We start from the raw sequence: 21724 nt of genomic DNA on the forward strand, positions 1-21724 counted from the left end.
TGTTTCATTATGCTGTTATGGCGTTTTTTTTTTTAATTTCCTGTAGGTTTTGCATAAGGAAAAGCAACAAGGAAACAATTATTTTTAGTTACTTTTCCAATCTAGGATGACAATATTTGTGAGGATATATCATCATTTCAGATAAAGTTACTAACTTCCTATTTACCTGTTAATGAACCCAGGAGGCAAACCTCCTCTCCTCCAAATAAACATTTAAATGACATTTTTACTGACAGTAATACTGTCCAATCACTGGGGTGTCTAGTAATACGTCATTCCGTGTGGCTACGTCATTTTGGTTGACCAATCAGCAAGTGATTTTGTTGCTAGAGAGGCAGCCAGGAAGGTTACACTTCCCCCTTCAGTTGCTTTGGTCGGTCTTTTCGTTACGTGTATAAACGAGGAGTTCCACAAATTGAACAGGTTGCTAATATGAACTTAGTTCCTTTCATTGCCGATGATATCAAGTGAGTCGTGGGAGTTCAATTAACGACGAGACTTACCCCGAGGTAGTTGCTTTTGGAAGCAATAATGCCTACCACGGCGGTCGGAGGCGATGGACGGGCTGACAGAAATACGATGAGGCTTCTCTTCGCCCTCACCGCCGTGTCGTTGTTGTCCGTCGGAGTTGCGGGTATTCAAGAGGACCAGAATCCCGTTAAAGAGCAGCCGCCAAAAGAGGTACGCGCTGAAACCTCGACAAGGTCCTTTTTTCTTCCTCTTTAACGACGGTTGAGTCGCTTCATCCGCGCCTTGCAACGTTAGCCGCTACAAGCTAACAGTTCGAATGAGTGGTGTCGGGTGTCCACCCGGATTAAGTTTGGGTTCTAACCTGATAACGCTCGCATACGTATTTTTTAATATTGCAGGGGTATGCTTGCCAGTGTTTGGTCCTTTTGCCCAGTCAGCATCTGCTGTCACATCATATATATTCACTTAAGTATAACTACGCGGGAGGTTAGACTCAGCCAGACAGGTCTGAATTCACAGGTCAAATATCGTGCCTTACATTTTTGTGTATCTTACCCTACTGACACTGCGGTGTTGTTAATCGCAGAAACCCCCCAGCCCCCACCCAGTGGGACCAGTAGTGTCTGAAGATGGCTCAAACAAGGCAAACCTGGGTTTTATTCACGCCTTTCTGGCCTCTATTTCTGTCATCATCGTGTCCGAGTTGGGAGACAAGACCTTTTTCATTGCAGCCATCATGGCCATGCGATACAACCGTCTCACCGTGTTGGCAGGCGCCATGCTGGCCCTGGGACTCATGACCTGCCTCTCTGGTAAGTAGATTTGTCTCCATCAGAATGGGATGTTTCTTGAAAGGACGCACCGGTACTCTTCTACACCCATCTTGTAAATAGCTGTCTAATGTTTGTTTGTTTTTTCTGTACTGCACAGTGCTGTTTGGCTATGCCACAACCATCATCCCCAGGATCTACACATACTATGTCTCCACTGCTCTCTTTGCCATCTTTGGTGTACGCATGCTACGAGAGGGGCTTAAAATGAGTCCAGATGAGGGCCAGGAGGAGCTGGAGGAGGTGCAGGCAGAGATCAAGAAGAAGGATGAAGAGGTACAGTCACATGACAGACAGACATTATTGCTCAACACTTATGAAGACCTTTATCTTTGTAAGGCAACTTAGGTTGTATTTCATTAAACAAGGTTAGTTGAAGCAATTTACAGAGTAATAAAAATCCAATAAAGATTAAAATGTACTGTAGTTCAGTAAAGAATACACAGTAAAAAAGAGTGCTTATTGAATAACCATACATTCATGTTCTTAGTAAAAAACATTTTTCTTGAAAATGTTTTAACCCACCCTTCACCCATTCTGGATTTTGGTGCCAGTGCAAAGATATCTGAATTCTGTCCACTTAGGTGCTTTGTTTAGGGAGACAAGTGGCAGATTATCTTGTGTGTTTGCATGTGCATCTACATGCATATATGTGTGTGAGATAAATGAGTTTTACTGTTGTGAAGAAAGAGGAAGGACTGCACGAGTAACAGCCCACCAAATAGTTTCCTCTTGCTTGGGGACTGTACATTCTTCAAAGGGATGTCTACTTTAGTGAATGCGAAACCCATCAATCCCCTGCATGGCTGAAGAAAACTAATGATTAACCAGAAGTAATTTCAGTAATCACACTTAAAATTCCTGTTCTTCAATATACAAAACAGAATTGTTGGATTATCAGGCCAAAATTGATCCCTAGCCTGACTCCCGGGACCCAGCTGGACACTATTTTTTAGATACTTTAAAATGTTAAATCAACAAGCTACACCCATAAGTGGAGGAGCTTCACAGATGACATTAAACTGAGCTGCTAGATTTTACGCACAGTCAGCAGACAAGTTTTTTTTGTCATGTTAGCTTCAGGATCTCAAACAGCATTGAGTCAATCAATCCTTAAGGAACAAAGATCATTGTATTCCTGCCTCACATTCACTCTGAGCCAATTAAACACAAATTTCTACTCAGCACATTCATATTCCTCCTTAACTGCCCTGACGTGGGAAGAACTCATTTGATTCCAAAGAGAACATTTTAATGATACAAATAAAACCTCTTGACAACTGTCATGCACTTTAACTGCAAAATGTGTGGAAGCCTACAAATCAGTTTTAAGGCCAAATCTGTACAGATTTCTTTGGATTGGTTGAGCATTTGGAACTATAGGAGCTGTACAATTGTCTGTCCTTGTTAAAAAATGAAAGCAAGTCAGTATAGTTTTATTTCATTGGGGGCGTATGAGTAGAAATGATCACTTTTTGAAGATTCTGGCAGTATCTGTCACTTTTTTCGTTGTGTGGTTTAAGTTTAATGTTTTTGTATTCCTTTTTTGCATATCTGTCTAATTCTGGGCTTATAAATGGTCATTGAAGAGACCACAGAATAGAAGGGCTTTGGAATTAGAGTGTATAAATCAGGTGCGAATTGTAACCAATTTTTGACTGCGAACTACAACATAAAAAAAAACGAATCACATCTACACTGCCCTTTTCAAAATAATCATAGCAGTTCGCATCTTTTTCATCATCTTAAGTTGGACGATGTGCTTCGTGAGTGGGTGATGATTGGTGGCATTGCTGCTCCACCACTTTCTTTTCCTGTCAGAAGGAACTGCACTCCGTTGGGCTCCTGGTTGACAGCCTCCAATCTTACATGTTTTGATTGAGGCATTTCAGAGTCTGGTTGCATAATCTGTTTGGATCACTTGCACAAATGGAAACCACAAAGTTCAGGTTTCCACATGTTTTAATCACCTAAGGATTCCGGTTTGCCACTGAAGCCATATCTAATCTTACACATTCAATAAAAAAAGAAAATCATGTTATTCCAATACCATTGTAAATCCCATTAAATGTGTTCGTTTGTGTCCAGCTTCAGCGCTCCAAACTGGTTAACGGGTCTCCAGATGTGGAGGCTGGATCAGGGACCGCTTTGCCTCAGAGGAAGTGGCACAGCTTCATCTCACCCATCTTCATCCAGGCCCTCACACTCACCTTCCTTGCAGAGTGGGGGGACCGCTCCCAGCTCACCACTATTATTCTGGCAGCCAGGGAGGTTCGTTGATCCACTTGCACTGCAGGGCGTATGATTGAGTTTAGGCGTTCAGCTGCTTTTTCTCTTTGAGACACCCAACAAAATGCATATCTGCTACTGCTCCGTTAATACCACTAATAATACAAGATAAAATGTTTAATTTTCGGAAAATATACCTCCACAGGCTTAGAAAGCCCCTTTTTTTTCAATGCCCAGGATCCATTTGGAGTTGCGGTAGGAGGTACACTAGGACACTGCCTGTGCACAGGACTGGCTGTGATAGGAGGAAGAATGATTGCTCAGAAAATATCTGTCAGAACAGGTGAGATGTTTTCTTTCTCCATTATATCTGATATCTCTAAATGCCTTTGGCCCCTTTGCTGACCGGTATCTGATGATTCCGACTCAATGTCTGTGAGATTTGACTCTGTCTCACTAAGTGTGAATTATTACTCGAGATTCAGGTTTTGTTCTTCTGATTCTTCTCCATTAGGAATTTCTATAACAATGGGAAATTCGGTGTAATTGTGAGCCGGCCTGAAAACTGTTGAAAAACATCAGCTCGTAGTGTTTATTTGACACACGAGGAGCTCTGGATTATGGAGAAAGCCCAAAGGGGGGAAAAAGAAAAGCCTTGTCCTTTGTCAGGCGGATGTATCCATCTGCTTCTCAGTATGTGAATGACAGCATTCAATTCAAAACGGTCACATTAATAAAATGACTAAGGATGAAGGCGATCTGCCTTTCACCTTTGTGTTACTTATGACCTGTTGTTACGCAACATGTTCTGGTCAAACATGCATTTAAGAATTATACTACAGTCATCACCAAAGAGCAGAACTGTAATGGCAACCTCACAGTCATTGGTTATTTTAGTATTTAAAAGAACATCTCATAACTTCTGTCTCTCCGCTTCCACAGTTACAATCATCGGAGGGATTGTTTTTCTGGCGTTTGCACTCTCTGCCCTCTTCATCAGGCCAGAAGCTGGATTTTAACTTCGATAAAAGACTTTCACTCTGTACATAAAATGTAAGATGCGGCTTAGATGCTGTAGAGAATAGACTGTAGTTTTTTGACCCCTTATGTTTGATATTTGATACTTTAAACCGAAAACAAAATCCCGTCCTCCTTTCCAACAAAAGCCTCTGTTCCCCTGCAGCTGACAAAGTCGTCTTTTAGAAGATGAACTTACCTAAAACAAGACGTTCGAGTCATTGGCATTCATCAGCGTTTTCCAAGTGTCTCTTGGACTAACTCCAGGTCAGAGCCTCATAGGAGAGGAGGCTATCGAAATGGTTTTAAGTCCGTCTATTAAAAGCTGTTCCAGCACTTGCACAACCAAGTGTGATGGGTAGAAGTGCATTAAGCTCATTGAGGAAAAAAAATTCCAGACAACTGTTTGAACTTCTTGAAGAGGGTGGAAGAAATCCTCTGAGAGAAATGCAGTGGGACAGAAGCTTGGGCGCGATGGACAGGAGCAAAAGAGGACTGGATTGTTCCTGATATCTGCCCTCCAACTCACCTCTAAGAGGCAGGGTCCTTTTCACAGTCAGTAAAACCCACAGTCAGTGTTGTTGAATAATGGACCCCTGTCTGGACTTGACAAACCCAGGGGTTATCAGTTGACAGGTCGTGGAGCTTAGCGTGATTTGCCACCTGCCATTCAGTCGTCCCTCTATCGGTTTCAGATCAGCACTGTTTTCTCCCACCAAGCAAAAATTGAAGATGAGACTTTGCCTCCGGGAGGAGCGACAAGTGTAATAACAACACAGCAGCACATGATTACACTCAGTTGATCAGTTGACTTTTTTTTTATTTTGGTCCAAGACCTAGATCAAAACATTTTTCTTGAATTTTTATGTTTCAAAAGCAAGAAACCCCAGCCTCCCATGATCCCTCTGCGACCAGGCATCATTGGTCACAGTGTAGATCCAGCATGACTGCTGCACAATCAGCTTTTGGCAGTGTTTTATATTTGTTTCGAAAATAACTAATTTGACATGCTTCTAGTCAAAGTAAATAAAAGAAAAAGTGAAATCCCCTAGAAAATCAATTTGTTTGAGGAAAGTTTAACCTATTTTTTGAATACCAATCAAAACCAGAGTTGCAATAAGTCATAATGACCATACTGTATAATTTGTACACTTGTGCTCAATGTGTAATAAAGTCAGTTGAATTGAGTTCAGTGGCAGGCTGAGATGAGGGACAAATAGTTTATCCAATTGAACAAAAACATGTGATCAAAAATTGCATGAAATGTTAGAATTTAGAAAAAAAAGTAACCCAAAATTAGCAAGAAGTCAGTTAAAAAGGCAAAACATTTCTTGGAGAAATCATAAAAGGCCCCACAGACCTACTGTCACTCATTTTGCCTGCAGTCTTATCCATCATCTCCCCTTCTTATTTAAACTTGTAAAAGGTCTATTTATTTAGCTTCATTTTCCTGTTTGTTTTACTGTGGACAAAACTTGGTAGAGGGCTCTCTGGGTAAGGAATGGAAATATTTTTTTATAAACGTACAAGTTAAATCTGCATTGTCAATATTTGACAGGCTGTAAAATATCTTACTTTGTATCTTTTATTGAAATGTCTATAAATCCAAAATGCTACAAAAAGGCTTCATATGCTGTCTGATTTCAAACCAGATCATGTCATTAACTGAATTTTGACAAATTTAATGTTCACAGATGGGGACAGTATTCAATGAAACACCAAAGACAATATTTGTAGTTTTATTTTCAAATTCATGGGCAACAATGTCTTATTTGAAGATGTTATATTGTCATTAATCAATAATTTGGCTCAAGAAATTCCAAGCAGAGACTGTCAGTGGCATTTTCATTATGGTAATAAATTACTTTCAGCGCAACTTGTGTTGTACAACTGCACCATTTCAATAATTTCTTTAATAAAGTATATTTCAAAAAGTCTTGGTGAAAGAGCGTCCCAACATTTGAACAGCAGATGGCAGTAGTGTATTTGTTGTAAAATGAGGTGTCACAGAGCAGAAGATGTGTAAGTGGACGTCTTCACAAGCCAGATGTTTTCTTTTTTATTTAAACCAACATGAATCAAACTTTATACCACTTTTCTAAAATACCACTCTGTCTTGTTGATTGTAATAAACAAAAGACTCATGTTTGGTGCTTATATTTTTGTCTTAACAATTTTGCGAGTGTTGATTTGTAAACCAATTTTACACAGTGTATTAATTGTCAAGGAAGTTATCAATACCACTTTTTTTTCTAAATTTGAATAAACTGGTGCCTGGACATTGAATGTTCATAAATGCTTTACATATAAGATTTCCTGTTCAAATAATGTCTAATATGTGCCTTTTTGTGGTCGACAAAAGTCAAAAATACATAATTAGCAAATAGTTTTTCAAATTTCCTTGTAATTAGTAGTATAAAAACAGACTGACCGAAGAATGCCTTTACCATTCATTAAGGATGATTATCAGTTTGAATCTAATTGATGACTCACATTTTCCAAATCATAGCAACTGAGTTGATAAAGGCATTTATTTAGAAAAAAAAAGTTCAAACTGAAACATCTGCTCTCAAATATGAGTGGCTTTTCCGCTTGTCTCGTGGTCGTAACCGAATATATTAGAGATTGTTGTAAAAAATAAAACAATAGGAAGTACTTAGGGGACAAAATGAGCACCAGTAATGTAGAAAAAAATACAGACAAGCCTCTAAGAACACTTTGGAACAACTCAAGTGTGAAAGCATTTGAAAATTAGTTTTTAACACAAAGTTCATTAGAAACATTTCATCAAAAGCTTAAAAATGATTGCATTAAGGATTTCTTTATTGACTTAAGCAATGAGAAGAAATACCAAACATTTGTAAAATTATTCAGAAATACTATCTCGGCTCCAACAGCCTTTTCCAGGCACATCTGCAGTCGGGATGTGTGACACAAAATGACGGGTAAAGCCTCACTGACAAGGTGCCTCATCAATTTCTTGTCACTTTGACTGATGACCCGCAGTGTAACACTTCTTGAGCCAAACAAAAACACCACAGAATTATAATCTTAAAGCCAGAGAGAACACAGATAAACATTTAGAACTACACTAAACATTTCACATAATGTCTTTTTCCCTTGTGTTTCTTCTTTATTGGGATTTTATAAATGAATGAATAAAACAACGTAAATGCTGCCATTTGACATTGTGGGCTTCCTGAACAACACTGTCGCTTCTCACACTCTCAGTTTGAACCATTTAATGACATGGAGCTTTAGTGACTCAAAGCTCATGAAAAGAGAAAATAACCCTTGGATTTAATGGGAAGTGCATAAAAATGAAGTCATGTGAGCCACTTTTTCTTGGGGGGCAAAAAGGTCAACAATTTTCACATGTATGTCACAGTTAGTTTAGATCCCATGTTATTAAAGCGTTGACTTAAAACTCAGTGTAATTCAATTTGTTTTGAACCATTTAAATCAGTGTGGCACAATGTTTTCTGTTTTCTGTTTTTTCTGGATGTGGAAAAATACTTCTTTATGCTACGTCCTATCATATCTCCCAGTGACATCATGCAATGCTTTTAAATAATCAGTTATATTCCACCGCTTACATCACGCTTCAGGACATTTGCATGCACAGGTTCATGCTACATGTTAGTGAGCAATAGTGTGTGAGAGCTGTAGCGGGTCATGTCTAAATAATGATATGCATTTCAGCCCAGTTTAAATAATAGGAGAAACAGGAGGGCAGTGTCAAGGGTCTGAACTTAATCTGCCTCTAAGAATGTAGAAGGCAACCTATGGTAAACAAGACTGCTGAAAAAGGTCCACAATATGAAGAATTGAATAAGAGAATGAATGAATAAATGCGGTTTGATGTAACAAGGGCACTGATTATACAGCTACTCAGATATGAAAAGGCAACAAAAAAGGCAGAACTGACGAATAGCGAAACCATTTACTTAATCATAAACAAATAATAGTGCTGTGTGAAAAGAAAATCCTCTTTTCAGCTTTTTAACACTTCAGAATTATGTCAATGGATTTTTCTTTCAATAGGCATTCATTTGTAATCTGAAAGTTAGCAAATAATAAAATCTGAGATCATCATTGCAAGAAAACTGCCTAAAATTTAACAATAATTACAATGAGAGTGAAACACTTGGTAGATTAGAAGAGAAAGATATACCAAAAAGAATTTCTTTAAGTATCAGACATGCATCCAAATGAAACTGCTAGAAATTTATCATTCTGCCTGAGAAAAGTTTTAAATTGTAATACAATAACTCTATTTCAAGCTGGATGTACTGTTGTGTGCCCCAGTATTCGAGGTTAAAACGTTTAATGCACAGTGTAGAAATTAAACTGTTTGTCGCAAAACAATGAATTTGACATTTTAAATGTCATTCTTTCATTTTCATTGAAAACCAGTTTCAGCAGCTGCTCCTTTCATTCTCTATTCATTCCCCATGAGGAAAGGTCTTTGAGAGCCGAGTAGAAATGAATGGATAGATGTCATTGCAGTATTAAGGTGAGTATTTTGGGCGAAATATCTCAGAATAGCTGCAGTGACGTTTGATTGACAGCTTCTTCCTAGAAATTCGAGCCATCTAAATTGGAATGAAAGGGTGTAATAAACCATAGCGGAAAATTGTGAGTTTAGACATGATTTAACCAGTGATGTATTATCTTTTCATTCACAATGAATGAACCCAGTTTAAAGTGATTCAGAATGAGTGAAGGACAGTGAGGACAGCTAAGTGGCCACATGACATGAAATTCCTCCAACTGAAAGCTGGCTTGTGTTAATAATCATGATCCTGAGGGTCAAATCACAATGACAAATGAAATATGGCGAAAGCAAATCATAAACACAATTCATAACCACACAACAGACAGCACAATATCAATTGCTACCCGAAAAAGGTTGGGATTAATCGATGTATCATTTTATTTGTTGTTACGATCGGGGACCTGTTTTCATCAGTTCCAATATGCCCCTTGTGTTTTGAATCTTTAGGTCAGGTGTGCAGCCAACCAGCTGATGGTGTTTGTCAGACCTACACACACATACCACCACTCATGAGTTACAAGAGGTTAGCAAATGGCATGCTAGTCATCTTTTTACAGCAAGCAGATGGATGCTGGAGTTTCTCCCGATGAGGCAGGTTCTCAGTACACAAATATCACAAGTGATATGAACAATTTGTGGGAACAAAACTGAACACACTTAACACCTAGAACGGTGTAATAACCTCCATAAAGTGAAAGAGGACTTGTGCTGAGCATATCTGATGGGACATTTTCGATGGCGAACACCATACTTGAGTCATTTGACGGTGAACCACTGCTGTTGTACCGGCTGATTGATGGGTTTGACAAGATAGGAGTTAATTTGCTCAGCCTCACTTCATCACGGAGATGAAGGGCAGGCTGGGGTGTCAGCCTGTTACAATCTTGGCGTTAGTTATTTCAGATGATAGAAAAGCACCGACAAAGACCTTGCAAATTAGATGGTTTTCACAAAGGCCTCTGCGTTTAGCGTGTGACTGCCCATCTCATTTTCAGTTTTAGATGAGTGAGCCTTGCAGGAGTTCCTCTTGTCTAATTTGTGGTCACTATAATGTGTACAGATTTGAAGCAGTTCTGGAGTTTTACAAAAAAAAAACACGAATCAAGGATTAAACAAACTGTGACACAACAAGCAGCATTGGCATTGTCTGCTATGCAGACACAGAAACACATCCCCTAGGAGAAAGGACGTCTGAAAATATTAGCCACAGAGCTTAAGATCTTTTTTCTTTGAATAATAGAAAAAAGCATATTCAAAGCTGCAATTAACAGACTATGAATGTCATGCATCATATAAAATTTTAGTTATCTCTTCATTTTATATTTACACAATATATTACACGTTGTGTTATGTACAATAACAGTTCAATCTACATCACATTCTTAAAAATATTTTCGAACCCATAATTATTTTCACATGTAAAACAGTAATAGGAGAAAACATCCAAAACAAACAAGCAGTTGGCCATTAACTGGAGAGCTGTGCATAAAATAATCCTCAGGGAGGGGGGAGGGGGGGCACAAACACACACACACACACACACACACACACACACACACACACACACTAGGGTTTTAAGAGGGTGTCCATTGCAGGGAATGTGGCCCCGTGTTCTCTTTGAGAAAAGGCTTTATCCCATTATAGCCCTATAACTGCCACATGCATCTGTGTTTCTCTACCAGTCTGTCCATTTAACGTCCATGTAGGTGCTCAGGAGTTTAAACCTCAGTAAGGAGGACATCCTCGGTGCCCTTCTCCATTCACTTGTTTTCAGAACTGCACTTTCAGCCCAGCTCATCCTCCAACGTACACTATGTCCCTGTCACAATTCACTGTTCATTTCCAATGGGCTTCAACCAGTCACTGTGGCTGTATACTAGAGTGATCAGGCAAATTATCTGGCCCCCTGTGGGTGACTAGCTGCTGCTGCTGCTGTTGCTGCAGTTGCTGCTTTTGCTGTTGTATCTGCTTGTGTTGCTGATGTAACTGTTGTAACTGTTGTTGCTGTTGTAACTGTTGTTGTTGTTGTTGTAACTGTTGTTGGTTTGTAGTAGTGAAGGTGCCCTGCTGCTGCAAAGGGAAGGCGGCCTGCAGGATCAGCTGGGTGGACTGGTTTCCGTGAAGTAGCCTTGGAGCCTTAAGTGTCAATTGACAAAATCAAAATGTCAATGTCAATTCATTTTCAACCCAATGACAGCCCTTGGTCCAAATGTCATTGTAAACTATATAAGTCTGGTATTGAAACTGCGTCCCTATTTGTCTGACTCCCTGAGGGGAAAAATAACACGTTAACTGCTTTAAAGCAAGATAAATAAAATACTGAGAAGCAATCAAAAAGTCACATTGTTAAATCACCCTTTGACATGATGATTTCTTGAAAAGTGAGAGTTCCCTGATAGCTATTTAGCTTTTCCAAAAAGGTTTGCATTGAAAAGCAATGATTTTGCCATTGTTGAAGTTACAACTGTGTAAACTTTGACATGATATATGGCAATACAGTAATGCCACATCCATACTCCTGAATTGACCAAGAAATGTTAGATTGAGCATTTCTCTACCTTTCGCTGCCACTCTACCTGCTGCTCCTGCTGTTGCTGTTGCTGCTGTTGTTGTTGTTGCTGTTGCTGTTGCTGGGAAATGCTGATAGTCTGAGTCTGACCCTGCTGGGGAGCAAAGGCTGTAACTACTTGTCCCATAAACATGGTTGTGGGGACCATCACTGCTCCACATGCCATCTGCCCAGTCACTAGCTTGGTAAGCAGCTGGGGAGCAGCGGGAAATCTGTCAAAGAAGACAATGGGAAAAAGTCAGGTCATTTAATTTGTAGAATATGGCAATTAGGTCAGGATATTTCAATTGGTTTTGGTAAGAGAGACTCTTGTTGTTTATTAATCATGTGGAATAAATTTAGGAAAAGCAAATATTAACAGTAGCAACAGGTGATCGGAGTACAAAGGATACATTTTGCCCTCCACAAATTTGGGAAATTTTCCTTCAGCTTTACTGGTAGCCGTGGTAGGCTTGGGTTGTTAAAAATCTTGTAAATCTCATCAAATGTACATAAAGGCATGCACAGTAAAGACAGCAAATAGGGAATAGAAATGAAATGGTATAAATATTTTATGTTTAGGGTGGCATTGCTCAGGGAGTAGAGTGGTCATCTTGAAAACCATAAGAAGTTATTTATTTGATTCTCAACCTCACCAGAGCTTGTTGAAGTGTAGTTGAGCAAGAAAATTAGCCGGTTGTCTGAAACATTTTTTAACGAACAATAAGAAACTTCATGATGAAACATAACGGATAAAGGTTTCACCCCTGTTTTTGAAATAGTCTCACTACAGGGGAGGCACCCATGATCTTGTGTTTCTTAGTCTAGAAACTTGTGTTACTAGCCGTGGGAGATGGCACAACCATCCTGTAACATGCAATAGCACAGATTCAATTGTCATTACAAAAAACTCACCTCTGCCTCACTTTCATAGCAAGAAGGGTAAGCTGGTGAAGCACTGAATCATGATGCTATGGCCGAGCATTCTGTCTGCAACACTAAGTTCTACTTAATGATGTGTGTCATGTCTCAGCATGGGAGAAATACTGACACTTGAACTGCAACTTTTCCCTAAAGAAGACAACATCTCTCCAATGGCTCCAGTGGAGAAATACTGTCAGAGCAGCCCACATCAGGAAATGTATGTAATCTTTAGTATACAGTAGGGTTCAACAGTGGTTCTACATATAGTGGGTCACAAGCCGAATTACTCCTCTTAAAGGAAGACCTCAAGATTGCTGAATGGTAAGGCCAGCGCCATCGCTTCCACTATCCTGTAAGAAAGTTGCTGTGACTTGTTTTTCCAACATGAGTTTTTGCCCATGACATGAATAGTTGGTTACCTTTTGAGAGGTCAAAGGTTCCGTGTCTTTTTCTAAAAAATATGCAGTGCATGAGCTTGACATGGAGAGTGTAAGCCCCTTTGTTCCTCTGAGGAGAAATGTGAGAGCTAAAAAGCAGCCAGTGCCAGTGGGGATCAAGAACCAATAATCTTCAGGATGAAGGCTGAAGGCTTAAGAAACAAACTGACATGTGCATTCCCTGAGAAAAACTTTATACACTAGCTGGGTAACAAAGAGCACAAGTATCTTACAAATATCCATAGCTGGGCTAAGGACAGCTGTCTTCAAACACATATTCAGGTAAACCTGCTGTGGTGGTTATAAAGGAGGCAGGGGAGAGAATCCAACAGGACATCCCATGAGGAGGGGCATTGGCCTGAATCTTTGCAGTTTCTGTTGTATCTAGATAAGTCTATCGGCAGAATTTTTTTTTAACCCACATTCTATTCCTTTAAAACCAACCAAGAAGACTGCAAAATTTTGGGATGGACACTTGCATGAGAAAAGATTATTCCCGATGAAGCTGTAATACATAATTGTTATCACTGTGCATTGAAAAGTAAGAACTTTGGAGTCAGAGCATCAGTGCTCTGACACCATCAGTTAAGACTGCAAAGCAGATTTGTGAAGGAGGCCCTTGGTAATAGAATACCGTAGTATCAATGGCAATAGTGTCAGTCAAACTGTTTAAAGTTAAAGCGCTCACAAGTTAGGTCTATGCACGGAGGGCATAATCAATGTAAAGTAAACTGAGGATGAAAAATCAAATGTTTGTCTTTCCCTAGCCACCACAGGGAAAGAACTATTTACTTCATTCTGGGCAGACATGGGGAAATGACAAATTAATTCAGTGGAAAAGAATATTCTCAGACAATGTAGAGCCAACCTTCCATTTGAGGATCCTTAAAACAGTAGTTCGGTAGTGGGCTGCCAATGAGTCATGCAAAGCGAGAAGGCTACTTGTCATGCCTGTTTCTCTTTGATGACCTCTATCATTGAAGTGTTTTGAAAGAAGAATGCAGAAGAAGTAGACAGGAATGTCTTTTGGATAGCTGGATCAGAAGCAGGTAGCACGACTAATGACCCTCATGATCAAGCAGAGAAGCACCCATGATCCTGTGTTTCTTAGTCTGACACATTCTTTCACATTACAGAAAATACTTATTTCCTTTTAGAACCTTATTGCCATTAATCTATTTTTAAATAAGAGCACAGCTCTTATGGCACCAGTCAGGTAAACAGAGTCTTCCTGCATTTGTCTGCATTTTCTTCCAGGATGGACATAAAAGTTCCTGTTCTTATTTTCCCATTACCAGTTCTTTTTCCACATGTGACAGGAATGGAGGGAATGCAGCTCAGGGTGTGATTCGCTTTCACATGCCACACACAAGGTGGTTGTAAAACAAAAATGTGAATACTGTGAGACAAATATATTTTTGGCATCCCAGACTTCAGAAGAATTACTAGATATAGCCATGGTTATCTGTCAGGCTAAATGTGCTAAGTGTGAGGGGATGTTCTGTCCAAAAGACTGCTGCTTAATATAGTTAATGCTACTTTTTTCAGCACCATCCTTAAAAAAATAGGTTCATGACAGGATGAATTTAATCCTTACCTGTAAACAAAACGTTAAATTGTATTTTCATAGCTCTGGTTCTACAGTTGAATAATGGCATTGAACCATAGTTCAATGCCAATGCCAATGAATGATGGCATAAACCAATTGTGGAATTAAAAAACAAAGGTATTTCTTTTCATAGTATATTTGTATAAGTCATGGAGTGAAAAATAGCTTGGTTAAATTATTAGAACTACACAAACAGGCTTATACTTATTAAAGCCAATATTCAATTAAATGTTTTTGAAAAACAGTTTTACATAAGTCTTTGTGTTGTGTTCTGGTCCATTGCAATTACCTTTTTGGTTTGCATGAGTTTTGGTTGTAAAAAAAGAAAAAAAAAGAAAAAAAAAAAAGGAAAAACTCCAATCATCAAAAAAATTGGGCAAATTACTTCAAAAGTATGATAACATAAAACAAGGACCTTCTTTCCTAATTTTCAGACCTGTTTTGGCTCTAAAAGTTCAGGGGAGATTTGAAAAATGTAGATATCCTAAACCTCCTCTTTGACTGCACAATGTTAATTGAGTTCAGTAAGGAAAAAGTTATACATATACAGTGTATTGAACAGCTAATTAGTCAATACAATTGAGTCATTCAACACAATGAAAGAATTCAATTATTTCCGGATTGCTTACATTAAAATGTAAGCCCAATAATCAAATCAAATCATAATTAATGCCAGTCAATGTACGAAGAGTCATACAAACCTAATTGGGGCTGCACGGTCCTGCGGAAATGTTGCCACAGCGGGAGTGTTGGCTCCCGTGTTCTGGGCCAAGCTAGTGGCAATCTGGACCACATTAGCCTGGTTTTGTTCAGGGATCATCATTGTGTTGTAGAGAGATGCTGGCAGCTGATTTTGTTGAGGCTGTAGAGTAAGAGATGACCATGGAGACTGAAATACACAGACCCAGAATCCCAGTCCATATTTACAACATTTACAACAGTAGGTGGAATGATGGCCAACAACAGTAAGACATGAACAAAATGTGGCTGTGGTGCATTGTTTTGGATTTGCTTTATGATAAGCAGAGTATAATGAGCTTTTAGTTTAGTTCTTCAGACCTGTGGGAGAGCAGTGTTCTGCTGGGGCTGGACAGTATGTTGTTGTTGTTGTTGTTGTTGTTGTTGAATACTGTTTTGCCGAGGCCCTGCAGTGACCTGGCCCTGCATACCCAGTATCCCCCCTTGCTGCACAGCATTCGCCTGAGCCGTTTGACCAGAGGTGAAATTTAGTCCCGTCGCTCCCTTCTGCATAAACATCTGTAACATATAGTAAGGACTCAGGCTCACACTGAAGGCAGAACAAGAGATCTATACAAGAATAATCAAGTTAAATCTGAAACTGGAGGCATGTCATATACATATACTGTCCTATATGTACACCATGAGAGCTTGAGCCACAGAGCAGCTCTGCAGTCTCACCTGCAGATTCTGTCCCTGCACTCTCTGCAACTCCTCCTGAATCTGCCGCAACTCATCCTGTTGCCGCTGGATGTTTGCCTCGATCATCCTAGTTCGCTGCTCCAACTGCTCTTTCAAATGCTGCATAGCTTCTAACTGGCTGGAGAGCGGGACCGTTGCCTGTTGTGTGATAATGATGAAAAAACATGGCAAATAGTGACTGGACAAACATAAAAAATGTGTCAAACCAAAGGGATAATTATCTAAGGTGGGACATAGACTATTTTAAGATTTTAAGTTAATTTAAAGTTGAAGTCCATATCTAAGACTTGGAAGTGCAGACCTTGAGGAAGGTCATTATTTTAGCATTTTAACATACAATTCAGACATGTTTACAATAATTTTCTTTAGAAACCCATTTTCTTAGTTCAACTATAGGAATTTATTCAGAACTATGGATAGTGTAGAAACACTATTACAAGTTTAATGTATGTATATAGACAATGACATGAGACATGAGCAAAAAGTATTACCGGGCCACTGGTCTGAACTGGTTGCTGCTGCTGCGGCTGTTGCTGTTGATGATGTGAACCCATGGATGAAGCCATGTTTTGACCTGTGGTTTGGGAGCTCATTGACTGCTAATGAGACAATATATAAGAAAAATTATCAGAAATAATCAAAAATGGATGACTGTCATCAGTTAAGACGCATACAATTTTTTGTGCTCTAACAGTCAACGACTGAAAAAATAAATGTGACTTGACTTTGCTCTTGACAGACCTGACTGCTGATAGATGATCTTCGTTGTGAGGTCATTTCCACAGCAGTGACAGACTGGCGACCTTGTGTACTCCTGTCTCCTTGAAGCTTCATCTGTGATGCTGAGGCAAAATCAAACAATACAACAAAATATCAATTGTGCCAGTCTTGCTGGAATGTAAAAATCTTGGCAATCAGTAGTTGCGGGAGCTCACAGGCGGGGTCTGATACAACAGTATGAGTGGATTTGCGTGAACTACGTGATGAGGCTGAGGGTGTCCGGCTGTCATTGAAGCGCTCTAGAGCCTCTTTGAGGCTAGAAGTATTGAGCTGGGACTCGGAGCCAGAATCTTGGGACTGCTGGGAGAGAAGAAAGTTACTTTGGTCTGATTTCATCAGCTACAGCTGGGCAATATTACAAACAAAATAATGCTCTGTTGGTTAGAAAAATAAAGTCAGGTGAGAGCAACTTGAAAGCTCTAAACTCCTTCAAAGACCTGAATGAAGTCTCCAAAACTGGTCTGATTTCAGTGCAAAATACTGTCATTTATGGACTATAAGCCTCTACGTTTTTCACATGCTTTGAACACTGCAGCTTAAACAATGATGCTGCTAATACACAGATTTTTGGGGGCTAACAAGCTTCATGCCACCAAAACATTTAGCCTCTTCACATCAGACCAGGGAAATTACCATGAAATTCTGAGGCTGTTCAATTCCTCCACTGAAGAATAATGGTTTTAGAGCCCGGGAGGAATGTAATATGCAGTACGTATTTGTGGATGTTACCGGGGTGTATTTAATTAAAAGTTAAAAAAAAATGTTTCTATGTAACATCTTTCTGTATAAATATCTCATGTTATAACGTTGACACCTGCGGCTTATAAAAAATGCGACCTATATATGTGCACAATATTTATTTTGTATTAGCCAATGCGGCTTATTTTCAGGTTCACTCAGTAGTCCGGATATTACAGTAGTTTATTCTCCAACACGATGTAAATCGGAGTCTGTCCCTCAGCCAGGCTGATTAAGTACTGTATTGTTCTCTCATTCATATCCTTAAATGTCCCCAACTCCAACTTCCTATTTAATAAAAAAAAAAAACATTCATCTTGGAAACAATGGTGTCAACCTCTATATTTAGTAGCGCTCCTACCACTCTCTAGGTCTCACAGGCATATTCTAATGTAGTCTAGCAAACACTGCTCAATCATATCCAGATAAATCCAGGCACAATTGTTTACGGTGAAAGTTTTAAGAAAAAAATGGTTTTTTTTTAATATACATTTAAACCAGTTCATATCGAGTCATTTGCAAATACATACAATGGAATACATTATTATTGCTTGAGCATAGTATTAGATTTACATACAATATGTAGTAACACCATCTTTTTAAAATACTCTACTATGGGGCTTGTTTGTTTTTTTTAAAACTGTTTTATCATGAGATTATATCTCACATTATAAACAATACTTTCTTAATCACAGTTAATTTCAAGAAAATTATCGATCAATTTCTTTATTGTTCTTTGGGAGTTGCTGCAAATTTCATCATGACATTCAAAATTGTCTCTTTCATAGCCACATACCAATAAAATCACTTAATTAGTGTGTGCTCAAAGTGCAAGGTTTTTGCTGGAAAATAATCTAGATTAAGTCTGAATATAGACTAAAACTTCTATACCAAATTTTCAATGATAAGGTATATATTAATATCTAAAAGGATATGACACAATCCAAATGTCATCTATTTCTCAGTTTATGAAAAGATATTTTCTTAAGTCAGACAATCTTACCTTGTCTGCTGTGGTTTCTTGTGGAGACTCTTCTATTCCAAGTTCTCTGCGTTGCTCTGCTCTCACTTCACCATAACTGCAAGTAAAACAAACGAGACATGCTGATCAAATTCAGTCCCTTGTCTGTAATTTCTAATCATAGACACTAGGCAGATGTAATTTGATATTATTATATTATCAAATTAAATGGTCACTCTTCCATGTACCTTACGACAGTGTGTGTGCAAACAATAAACTCTGGTCTTGAGTTCCACTGGTGGTAGGTGATATAGTAGTGGGTCTGAAGCCAAATCCATTGTTGGCCTTTGGTGAGAAATCTGTAGTAGCAGGACTTTCCTTTGCCATATTGCATTACTATGAATATACAAGGAGAAAGTGGAGTGATGAGTGGACTGATGTTCACTGTTGTGAAAGTAACACACTAAAAGGGGACAGAATTATACTCACAGTGTTCATGACATTTGGCTAGGGTGTCCAGGTCATCTACGTGGTAGTAGTCATACCCTGATGTGCCCAGAACCTCAAATGGGAGGTAACCTATAATGGGTGGCGCTCTAGACAAACAAACCATAGATGGCAGTGTTCAAGACAATTATTTAGAAGAGTACATTACTGCAGTTTCTATGGCAGTGCATAAATAGTGTTACTGGGTTATTCTTAAAGGCCTCGGAGCAACTTATTTGGCAGTTCAAATGACTGCAGCAGAACTCTCCATTATTCGTCACTTCACGACTTGATTAACGACTGTGGCACGATACTATGAAAACCTTTCTGCACTCAGTTTCAAAAACGGCAACCTTCAAATCACTTCTTTTAATAGATGATCGTTAAGGATTCAAACTATAAAATGAAATTATTGGCACATGATTGTTCCTACTTGAACTCCTAAGGCTATTTAATTTCAGTCCTGATTAAAAGATTTACTCTCCAGTTATTACATTTCAGGAAACTGTTCAAAGGACACACCTGGAACTTCATGAAAATCAGTTTGCAAAAGAGTCATTGTAGCATGAAAACATGGGATATTACTTCCTTGACACTTCACAGCTTACAATACAGTTAACAGGGAGAAAGTCTGGGAAATTTACATTTTCTTATTATTCTGTTCATTTTATCCTTGGAGCACAAACAGACTGTCCAAGAATTCAACTTGAATTGGCCCCAGTCCCTTTGTTGTCTGGGTTATATAAAGCTAAATTACCCAAAAGCACAGAATTAAGAAGACCTTTTTATTTGTTTAAATCACATTCTATAAAACATTACTATTAACAGAAATCATGGACAATTTAGCACAACATATTGGATATTTACACAATTAAAATTACATCAAAACAATCATATTCTTTTAAGAAAAACAGAAGAAACTGTACCTGTGGTCCAAGAAAAGAAATTTCCATTCTAAACTATGTCGGGAGGTGAATTCTTCATTAGGCTCTTCCACAGTGCACATTTCCTGGGGGTCACATTAACGAATTTAAATAGAAAATATATTTTATAAATTTAATTATGAAATATGTCATGTAAATAAAGTATTAATATTTTACATATTACAAACATTGTTTAATATCTCCTAAGCAGTGACACTGATACAACAGTGCTTTCATCAGGTAACAACATGCTCTTCATTTTAAACATGTAAAGTCACCAAAGAATGTGGAATAACTAGTAGGAACTCAAAATTGTTTGGAAAACTGTACCAGTTGGGCCGGCTGCTAATTTAAAATCACATGAAAGGAACAAATAAAGTGAAAGATACTTGCCTTGATAAATTGTGGTGTGGCCAACCTCACAGTAGCTATTAGACACACCCTGTCCTCTAAGGCAGAATGAAGTGATCTCTGGATGACTCCCTCAAAACTGTTTTGGGTACAGTTAGGTACTAACGAAACATGGAATGAAAGGACAGGAAAACTTCAGTTGCTGAAAACAAGTATGATCAAGATGCAGAAACCATTTTAGAGTAACTTACAATTATTCAGGAACTTGAAGTTTCCAATGAATTTGACATATTCATACACAGGGGAGTCCTGGGGGTTGATTGTGCCCCTCAGCATGTGGCAACAGAATTCTAACTGATTTTTCGCTGGAAAAAAACAGACATGGTAAAATGCAGACTAATGTGTGAATATTTATGAACAATAGCATACATTTGTCTGAAAAATTGCATGACACATTGTCCATTCAGATAAATGGAAAATTACTAGAAAACAAATTCATTTAGAAGATTTTCGCACTTACTTTTCAGATAATCAGATGATAAAGTCTCTCCTTCCATGATATGAGAGGACAGGGCCTTATAGACATTTGAATGCTCTCCCAGGGGGAGGAAGTTCAATAGGTTCTGATCCACAAGATCAGACTGAAATCATACAAAAACACATTTAAGAATGATGTTTTCAGAATTTTTAAAATCAACTGAAGTGGCAACTAGTAACCACTGATAAGCGAGCAAGTACATGATAGCTAGATAAATAGATAGATCATTTTAAATACTGTACAAGTGTACATCATTATCAGTGCTCACGGGTAAGTGTTCCAGTAGAGATGTCACACTGTCAGAGGCATATATAATATTCCCGTCTGTCATAATTGCAAGGAAGAATCCATCCAGTGCCTAAAAGGAATAGAAGAAATACTACAGACATGCAGAAGGGAAAAAGAACAAATTAACATGATTTTTTTTTTTTTTTTCTCACCTCTAACATCAGCTGAGTGAACTCTTCATTACTAAGAAAAGGAGGCTTCCAGTCCTGTCTGATCTCAGTCGACTCTGACTGAGCAGCGATTTCTGGCAAGGAAAGCATAGATCTAATGCCATTAAGGAGTCAGCTGCAGAGTAGACGCAATAGTCCACAACCACTGTATGCTTTTAAATGTTACCTTTGTGCTTATGCAAGAAGTCAATGCTCTTCTGTAGAATAGTGGACTTGTCCATCTTCCTGGTGTTGCCAGGCAGCATGGTGCCCAGTTCCTTGATGAGGACATTGAACTGATCTCTGCGTTTCTTCTCAGACTTATTACGAGAAACACTGTTGGGTTTGACACAATTAAAAATACACATTTTTTCCTGATTAGATTCCTGATTAGATATATTAATATGAAATTTAACACATTTACTTGAAGTAATTAAGCCATAATCA

General features: G+C 38.6%; 2 protein-coding genes across 5 annotated transcripts in view; one reads left to right on the forward strand and one right to left on the reverse strand.

Annotated features, from left to right (window-relative positions):
• Positions 1-352: 352 nt before the first annotated feature.
• Positions 353-6694, forward strand: tmem165 (transmembrane protein 165). Its single transcript, XM_086161493.1, has 6 exons — positions 353-681; positions 1058-1283; positions 1402-1577; positions 3390-3572; positions 3768-3873; positions 4473-6694. The coding sequence occupies exons 1-6, from the start codon at positions 532-534 to the stop codon at positions 4547-4549; spliced, it is 918 nt and encodes a 305-aa protein (XP_086017619.1). The 5' UTR covers positions 353-531; the 3' UTR covers positions 4550-6694.
• Positions 6695-7352: 658 nt separating this feature from the next.
• clocka (clock circadian regulator a) overlaps positions 7353-21724 on the reverse strand; it is a 28811-nt gene continuing 14439 nt past the window's right edge. Inside the window, exons 6-23 of one of the 4 annotated variants that reach the window (XM_086161489.1) lie at positions 21465-21613; positions 21281-21372; positions 21109-21198; positions 20823-20943; positions 20554-20667; positions 20345-20463; positions 19955-20037; positions 19032-19138; positions 18791-18938; positions 18585-18660; positions 16999-17140; positions 16805-16905; positions 16555-16662; positions 16043-16201; positions 15683-15880; positions 15325-15485; positions 11664-11886; positions 7353-11241 (exon numbers count right to left, since the gene is read on the reverse strand). In XM_086161489.1, coding sequence (XP_086017615.1) covers positions 10966-11241; positions 11664-11886; positions 15325-15485; positions 15683-15880; positions 16043-16201; positions 16555-16662; positions 16805-16905; positions 16999-17140; positions 18585-18660; positions 18791-18938; positions 19032-19138; positions 19955-20037; positions 20345-20463; positions 20554-20667; positions 20823-20943; positions 21109-21198; positions 21281-21372; positions 21465-21613 — 2467 coding nt within the window. In that variant the 3' untranslated portion in view covers positions 7353-10965. Of the gene's footprint in view, positions 11242-11663; positions 11887-15324; positions 15486-15682; positions 15881-16042; positions 16202-16554; positions 16663-16804; positions 16906-16998; positions 17144-18584; positions 18661-18790; positions 18939-19031; positions 19139-19954; positions 20038-20344; positions 20464-20553; positions 20668-20822; positions 20944-21108; positions 21199-21280; positions 21393-21464; positions 21614-21724 lie in introns of those variants that run through there. The other 3 variants (XM_086161491.1, XM_086161488.1, XM_086161492.1) reach the window with 3 other exon arrangements.

This window comes from Fistularia commersonii, chromosome 16, assembly GCF_037954325.1.
Source record: "Fistularia commersonii isolate RoL2024-O1a breed Wild chromosome 16, RoL_Fcom_v1.0, whole genome shotgun sequence".
NCBI classification, from domain to species: domain Eukaryota; kingdom Metazoa; phylum Chordata; class Actinopteri; order Syngnathiformes; family Fistulariidae; genus Fistularia; species Fistularia commersonii.

Coding starts and splice junctions, on each gene's coding strand:
- tmem165 (XM_086161493.1), top strand. CDS start 532: ATGCCTACCACGGCGGTCGGAGGCGATGGACGGGCTGACAGAAATACG. Junction 1,578..3,389: donor TCAAGAAGAAGGATGAAGAG/GTACAGTCACAT, acceptor GTTTGTGTCCAG/CTTCAGCGCTCCAAACTGGT. Junction 3,573..3,767: donor TTATTCTGGCAGCCAGGGAG/GTTCGTTGATCC, acceptor TTCAATGCCCAG/GATCCATTTGGAGTTGCGGT.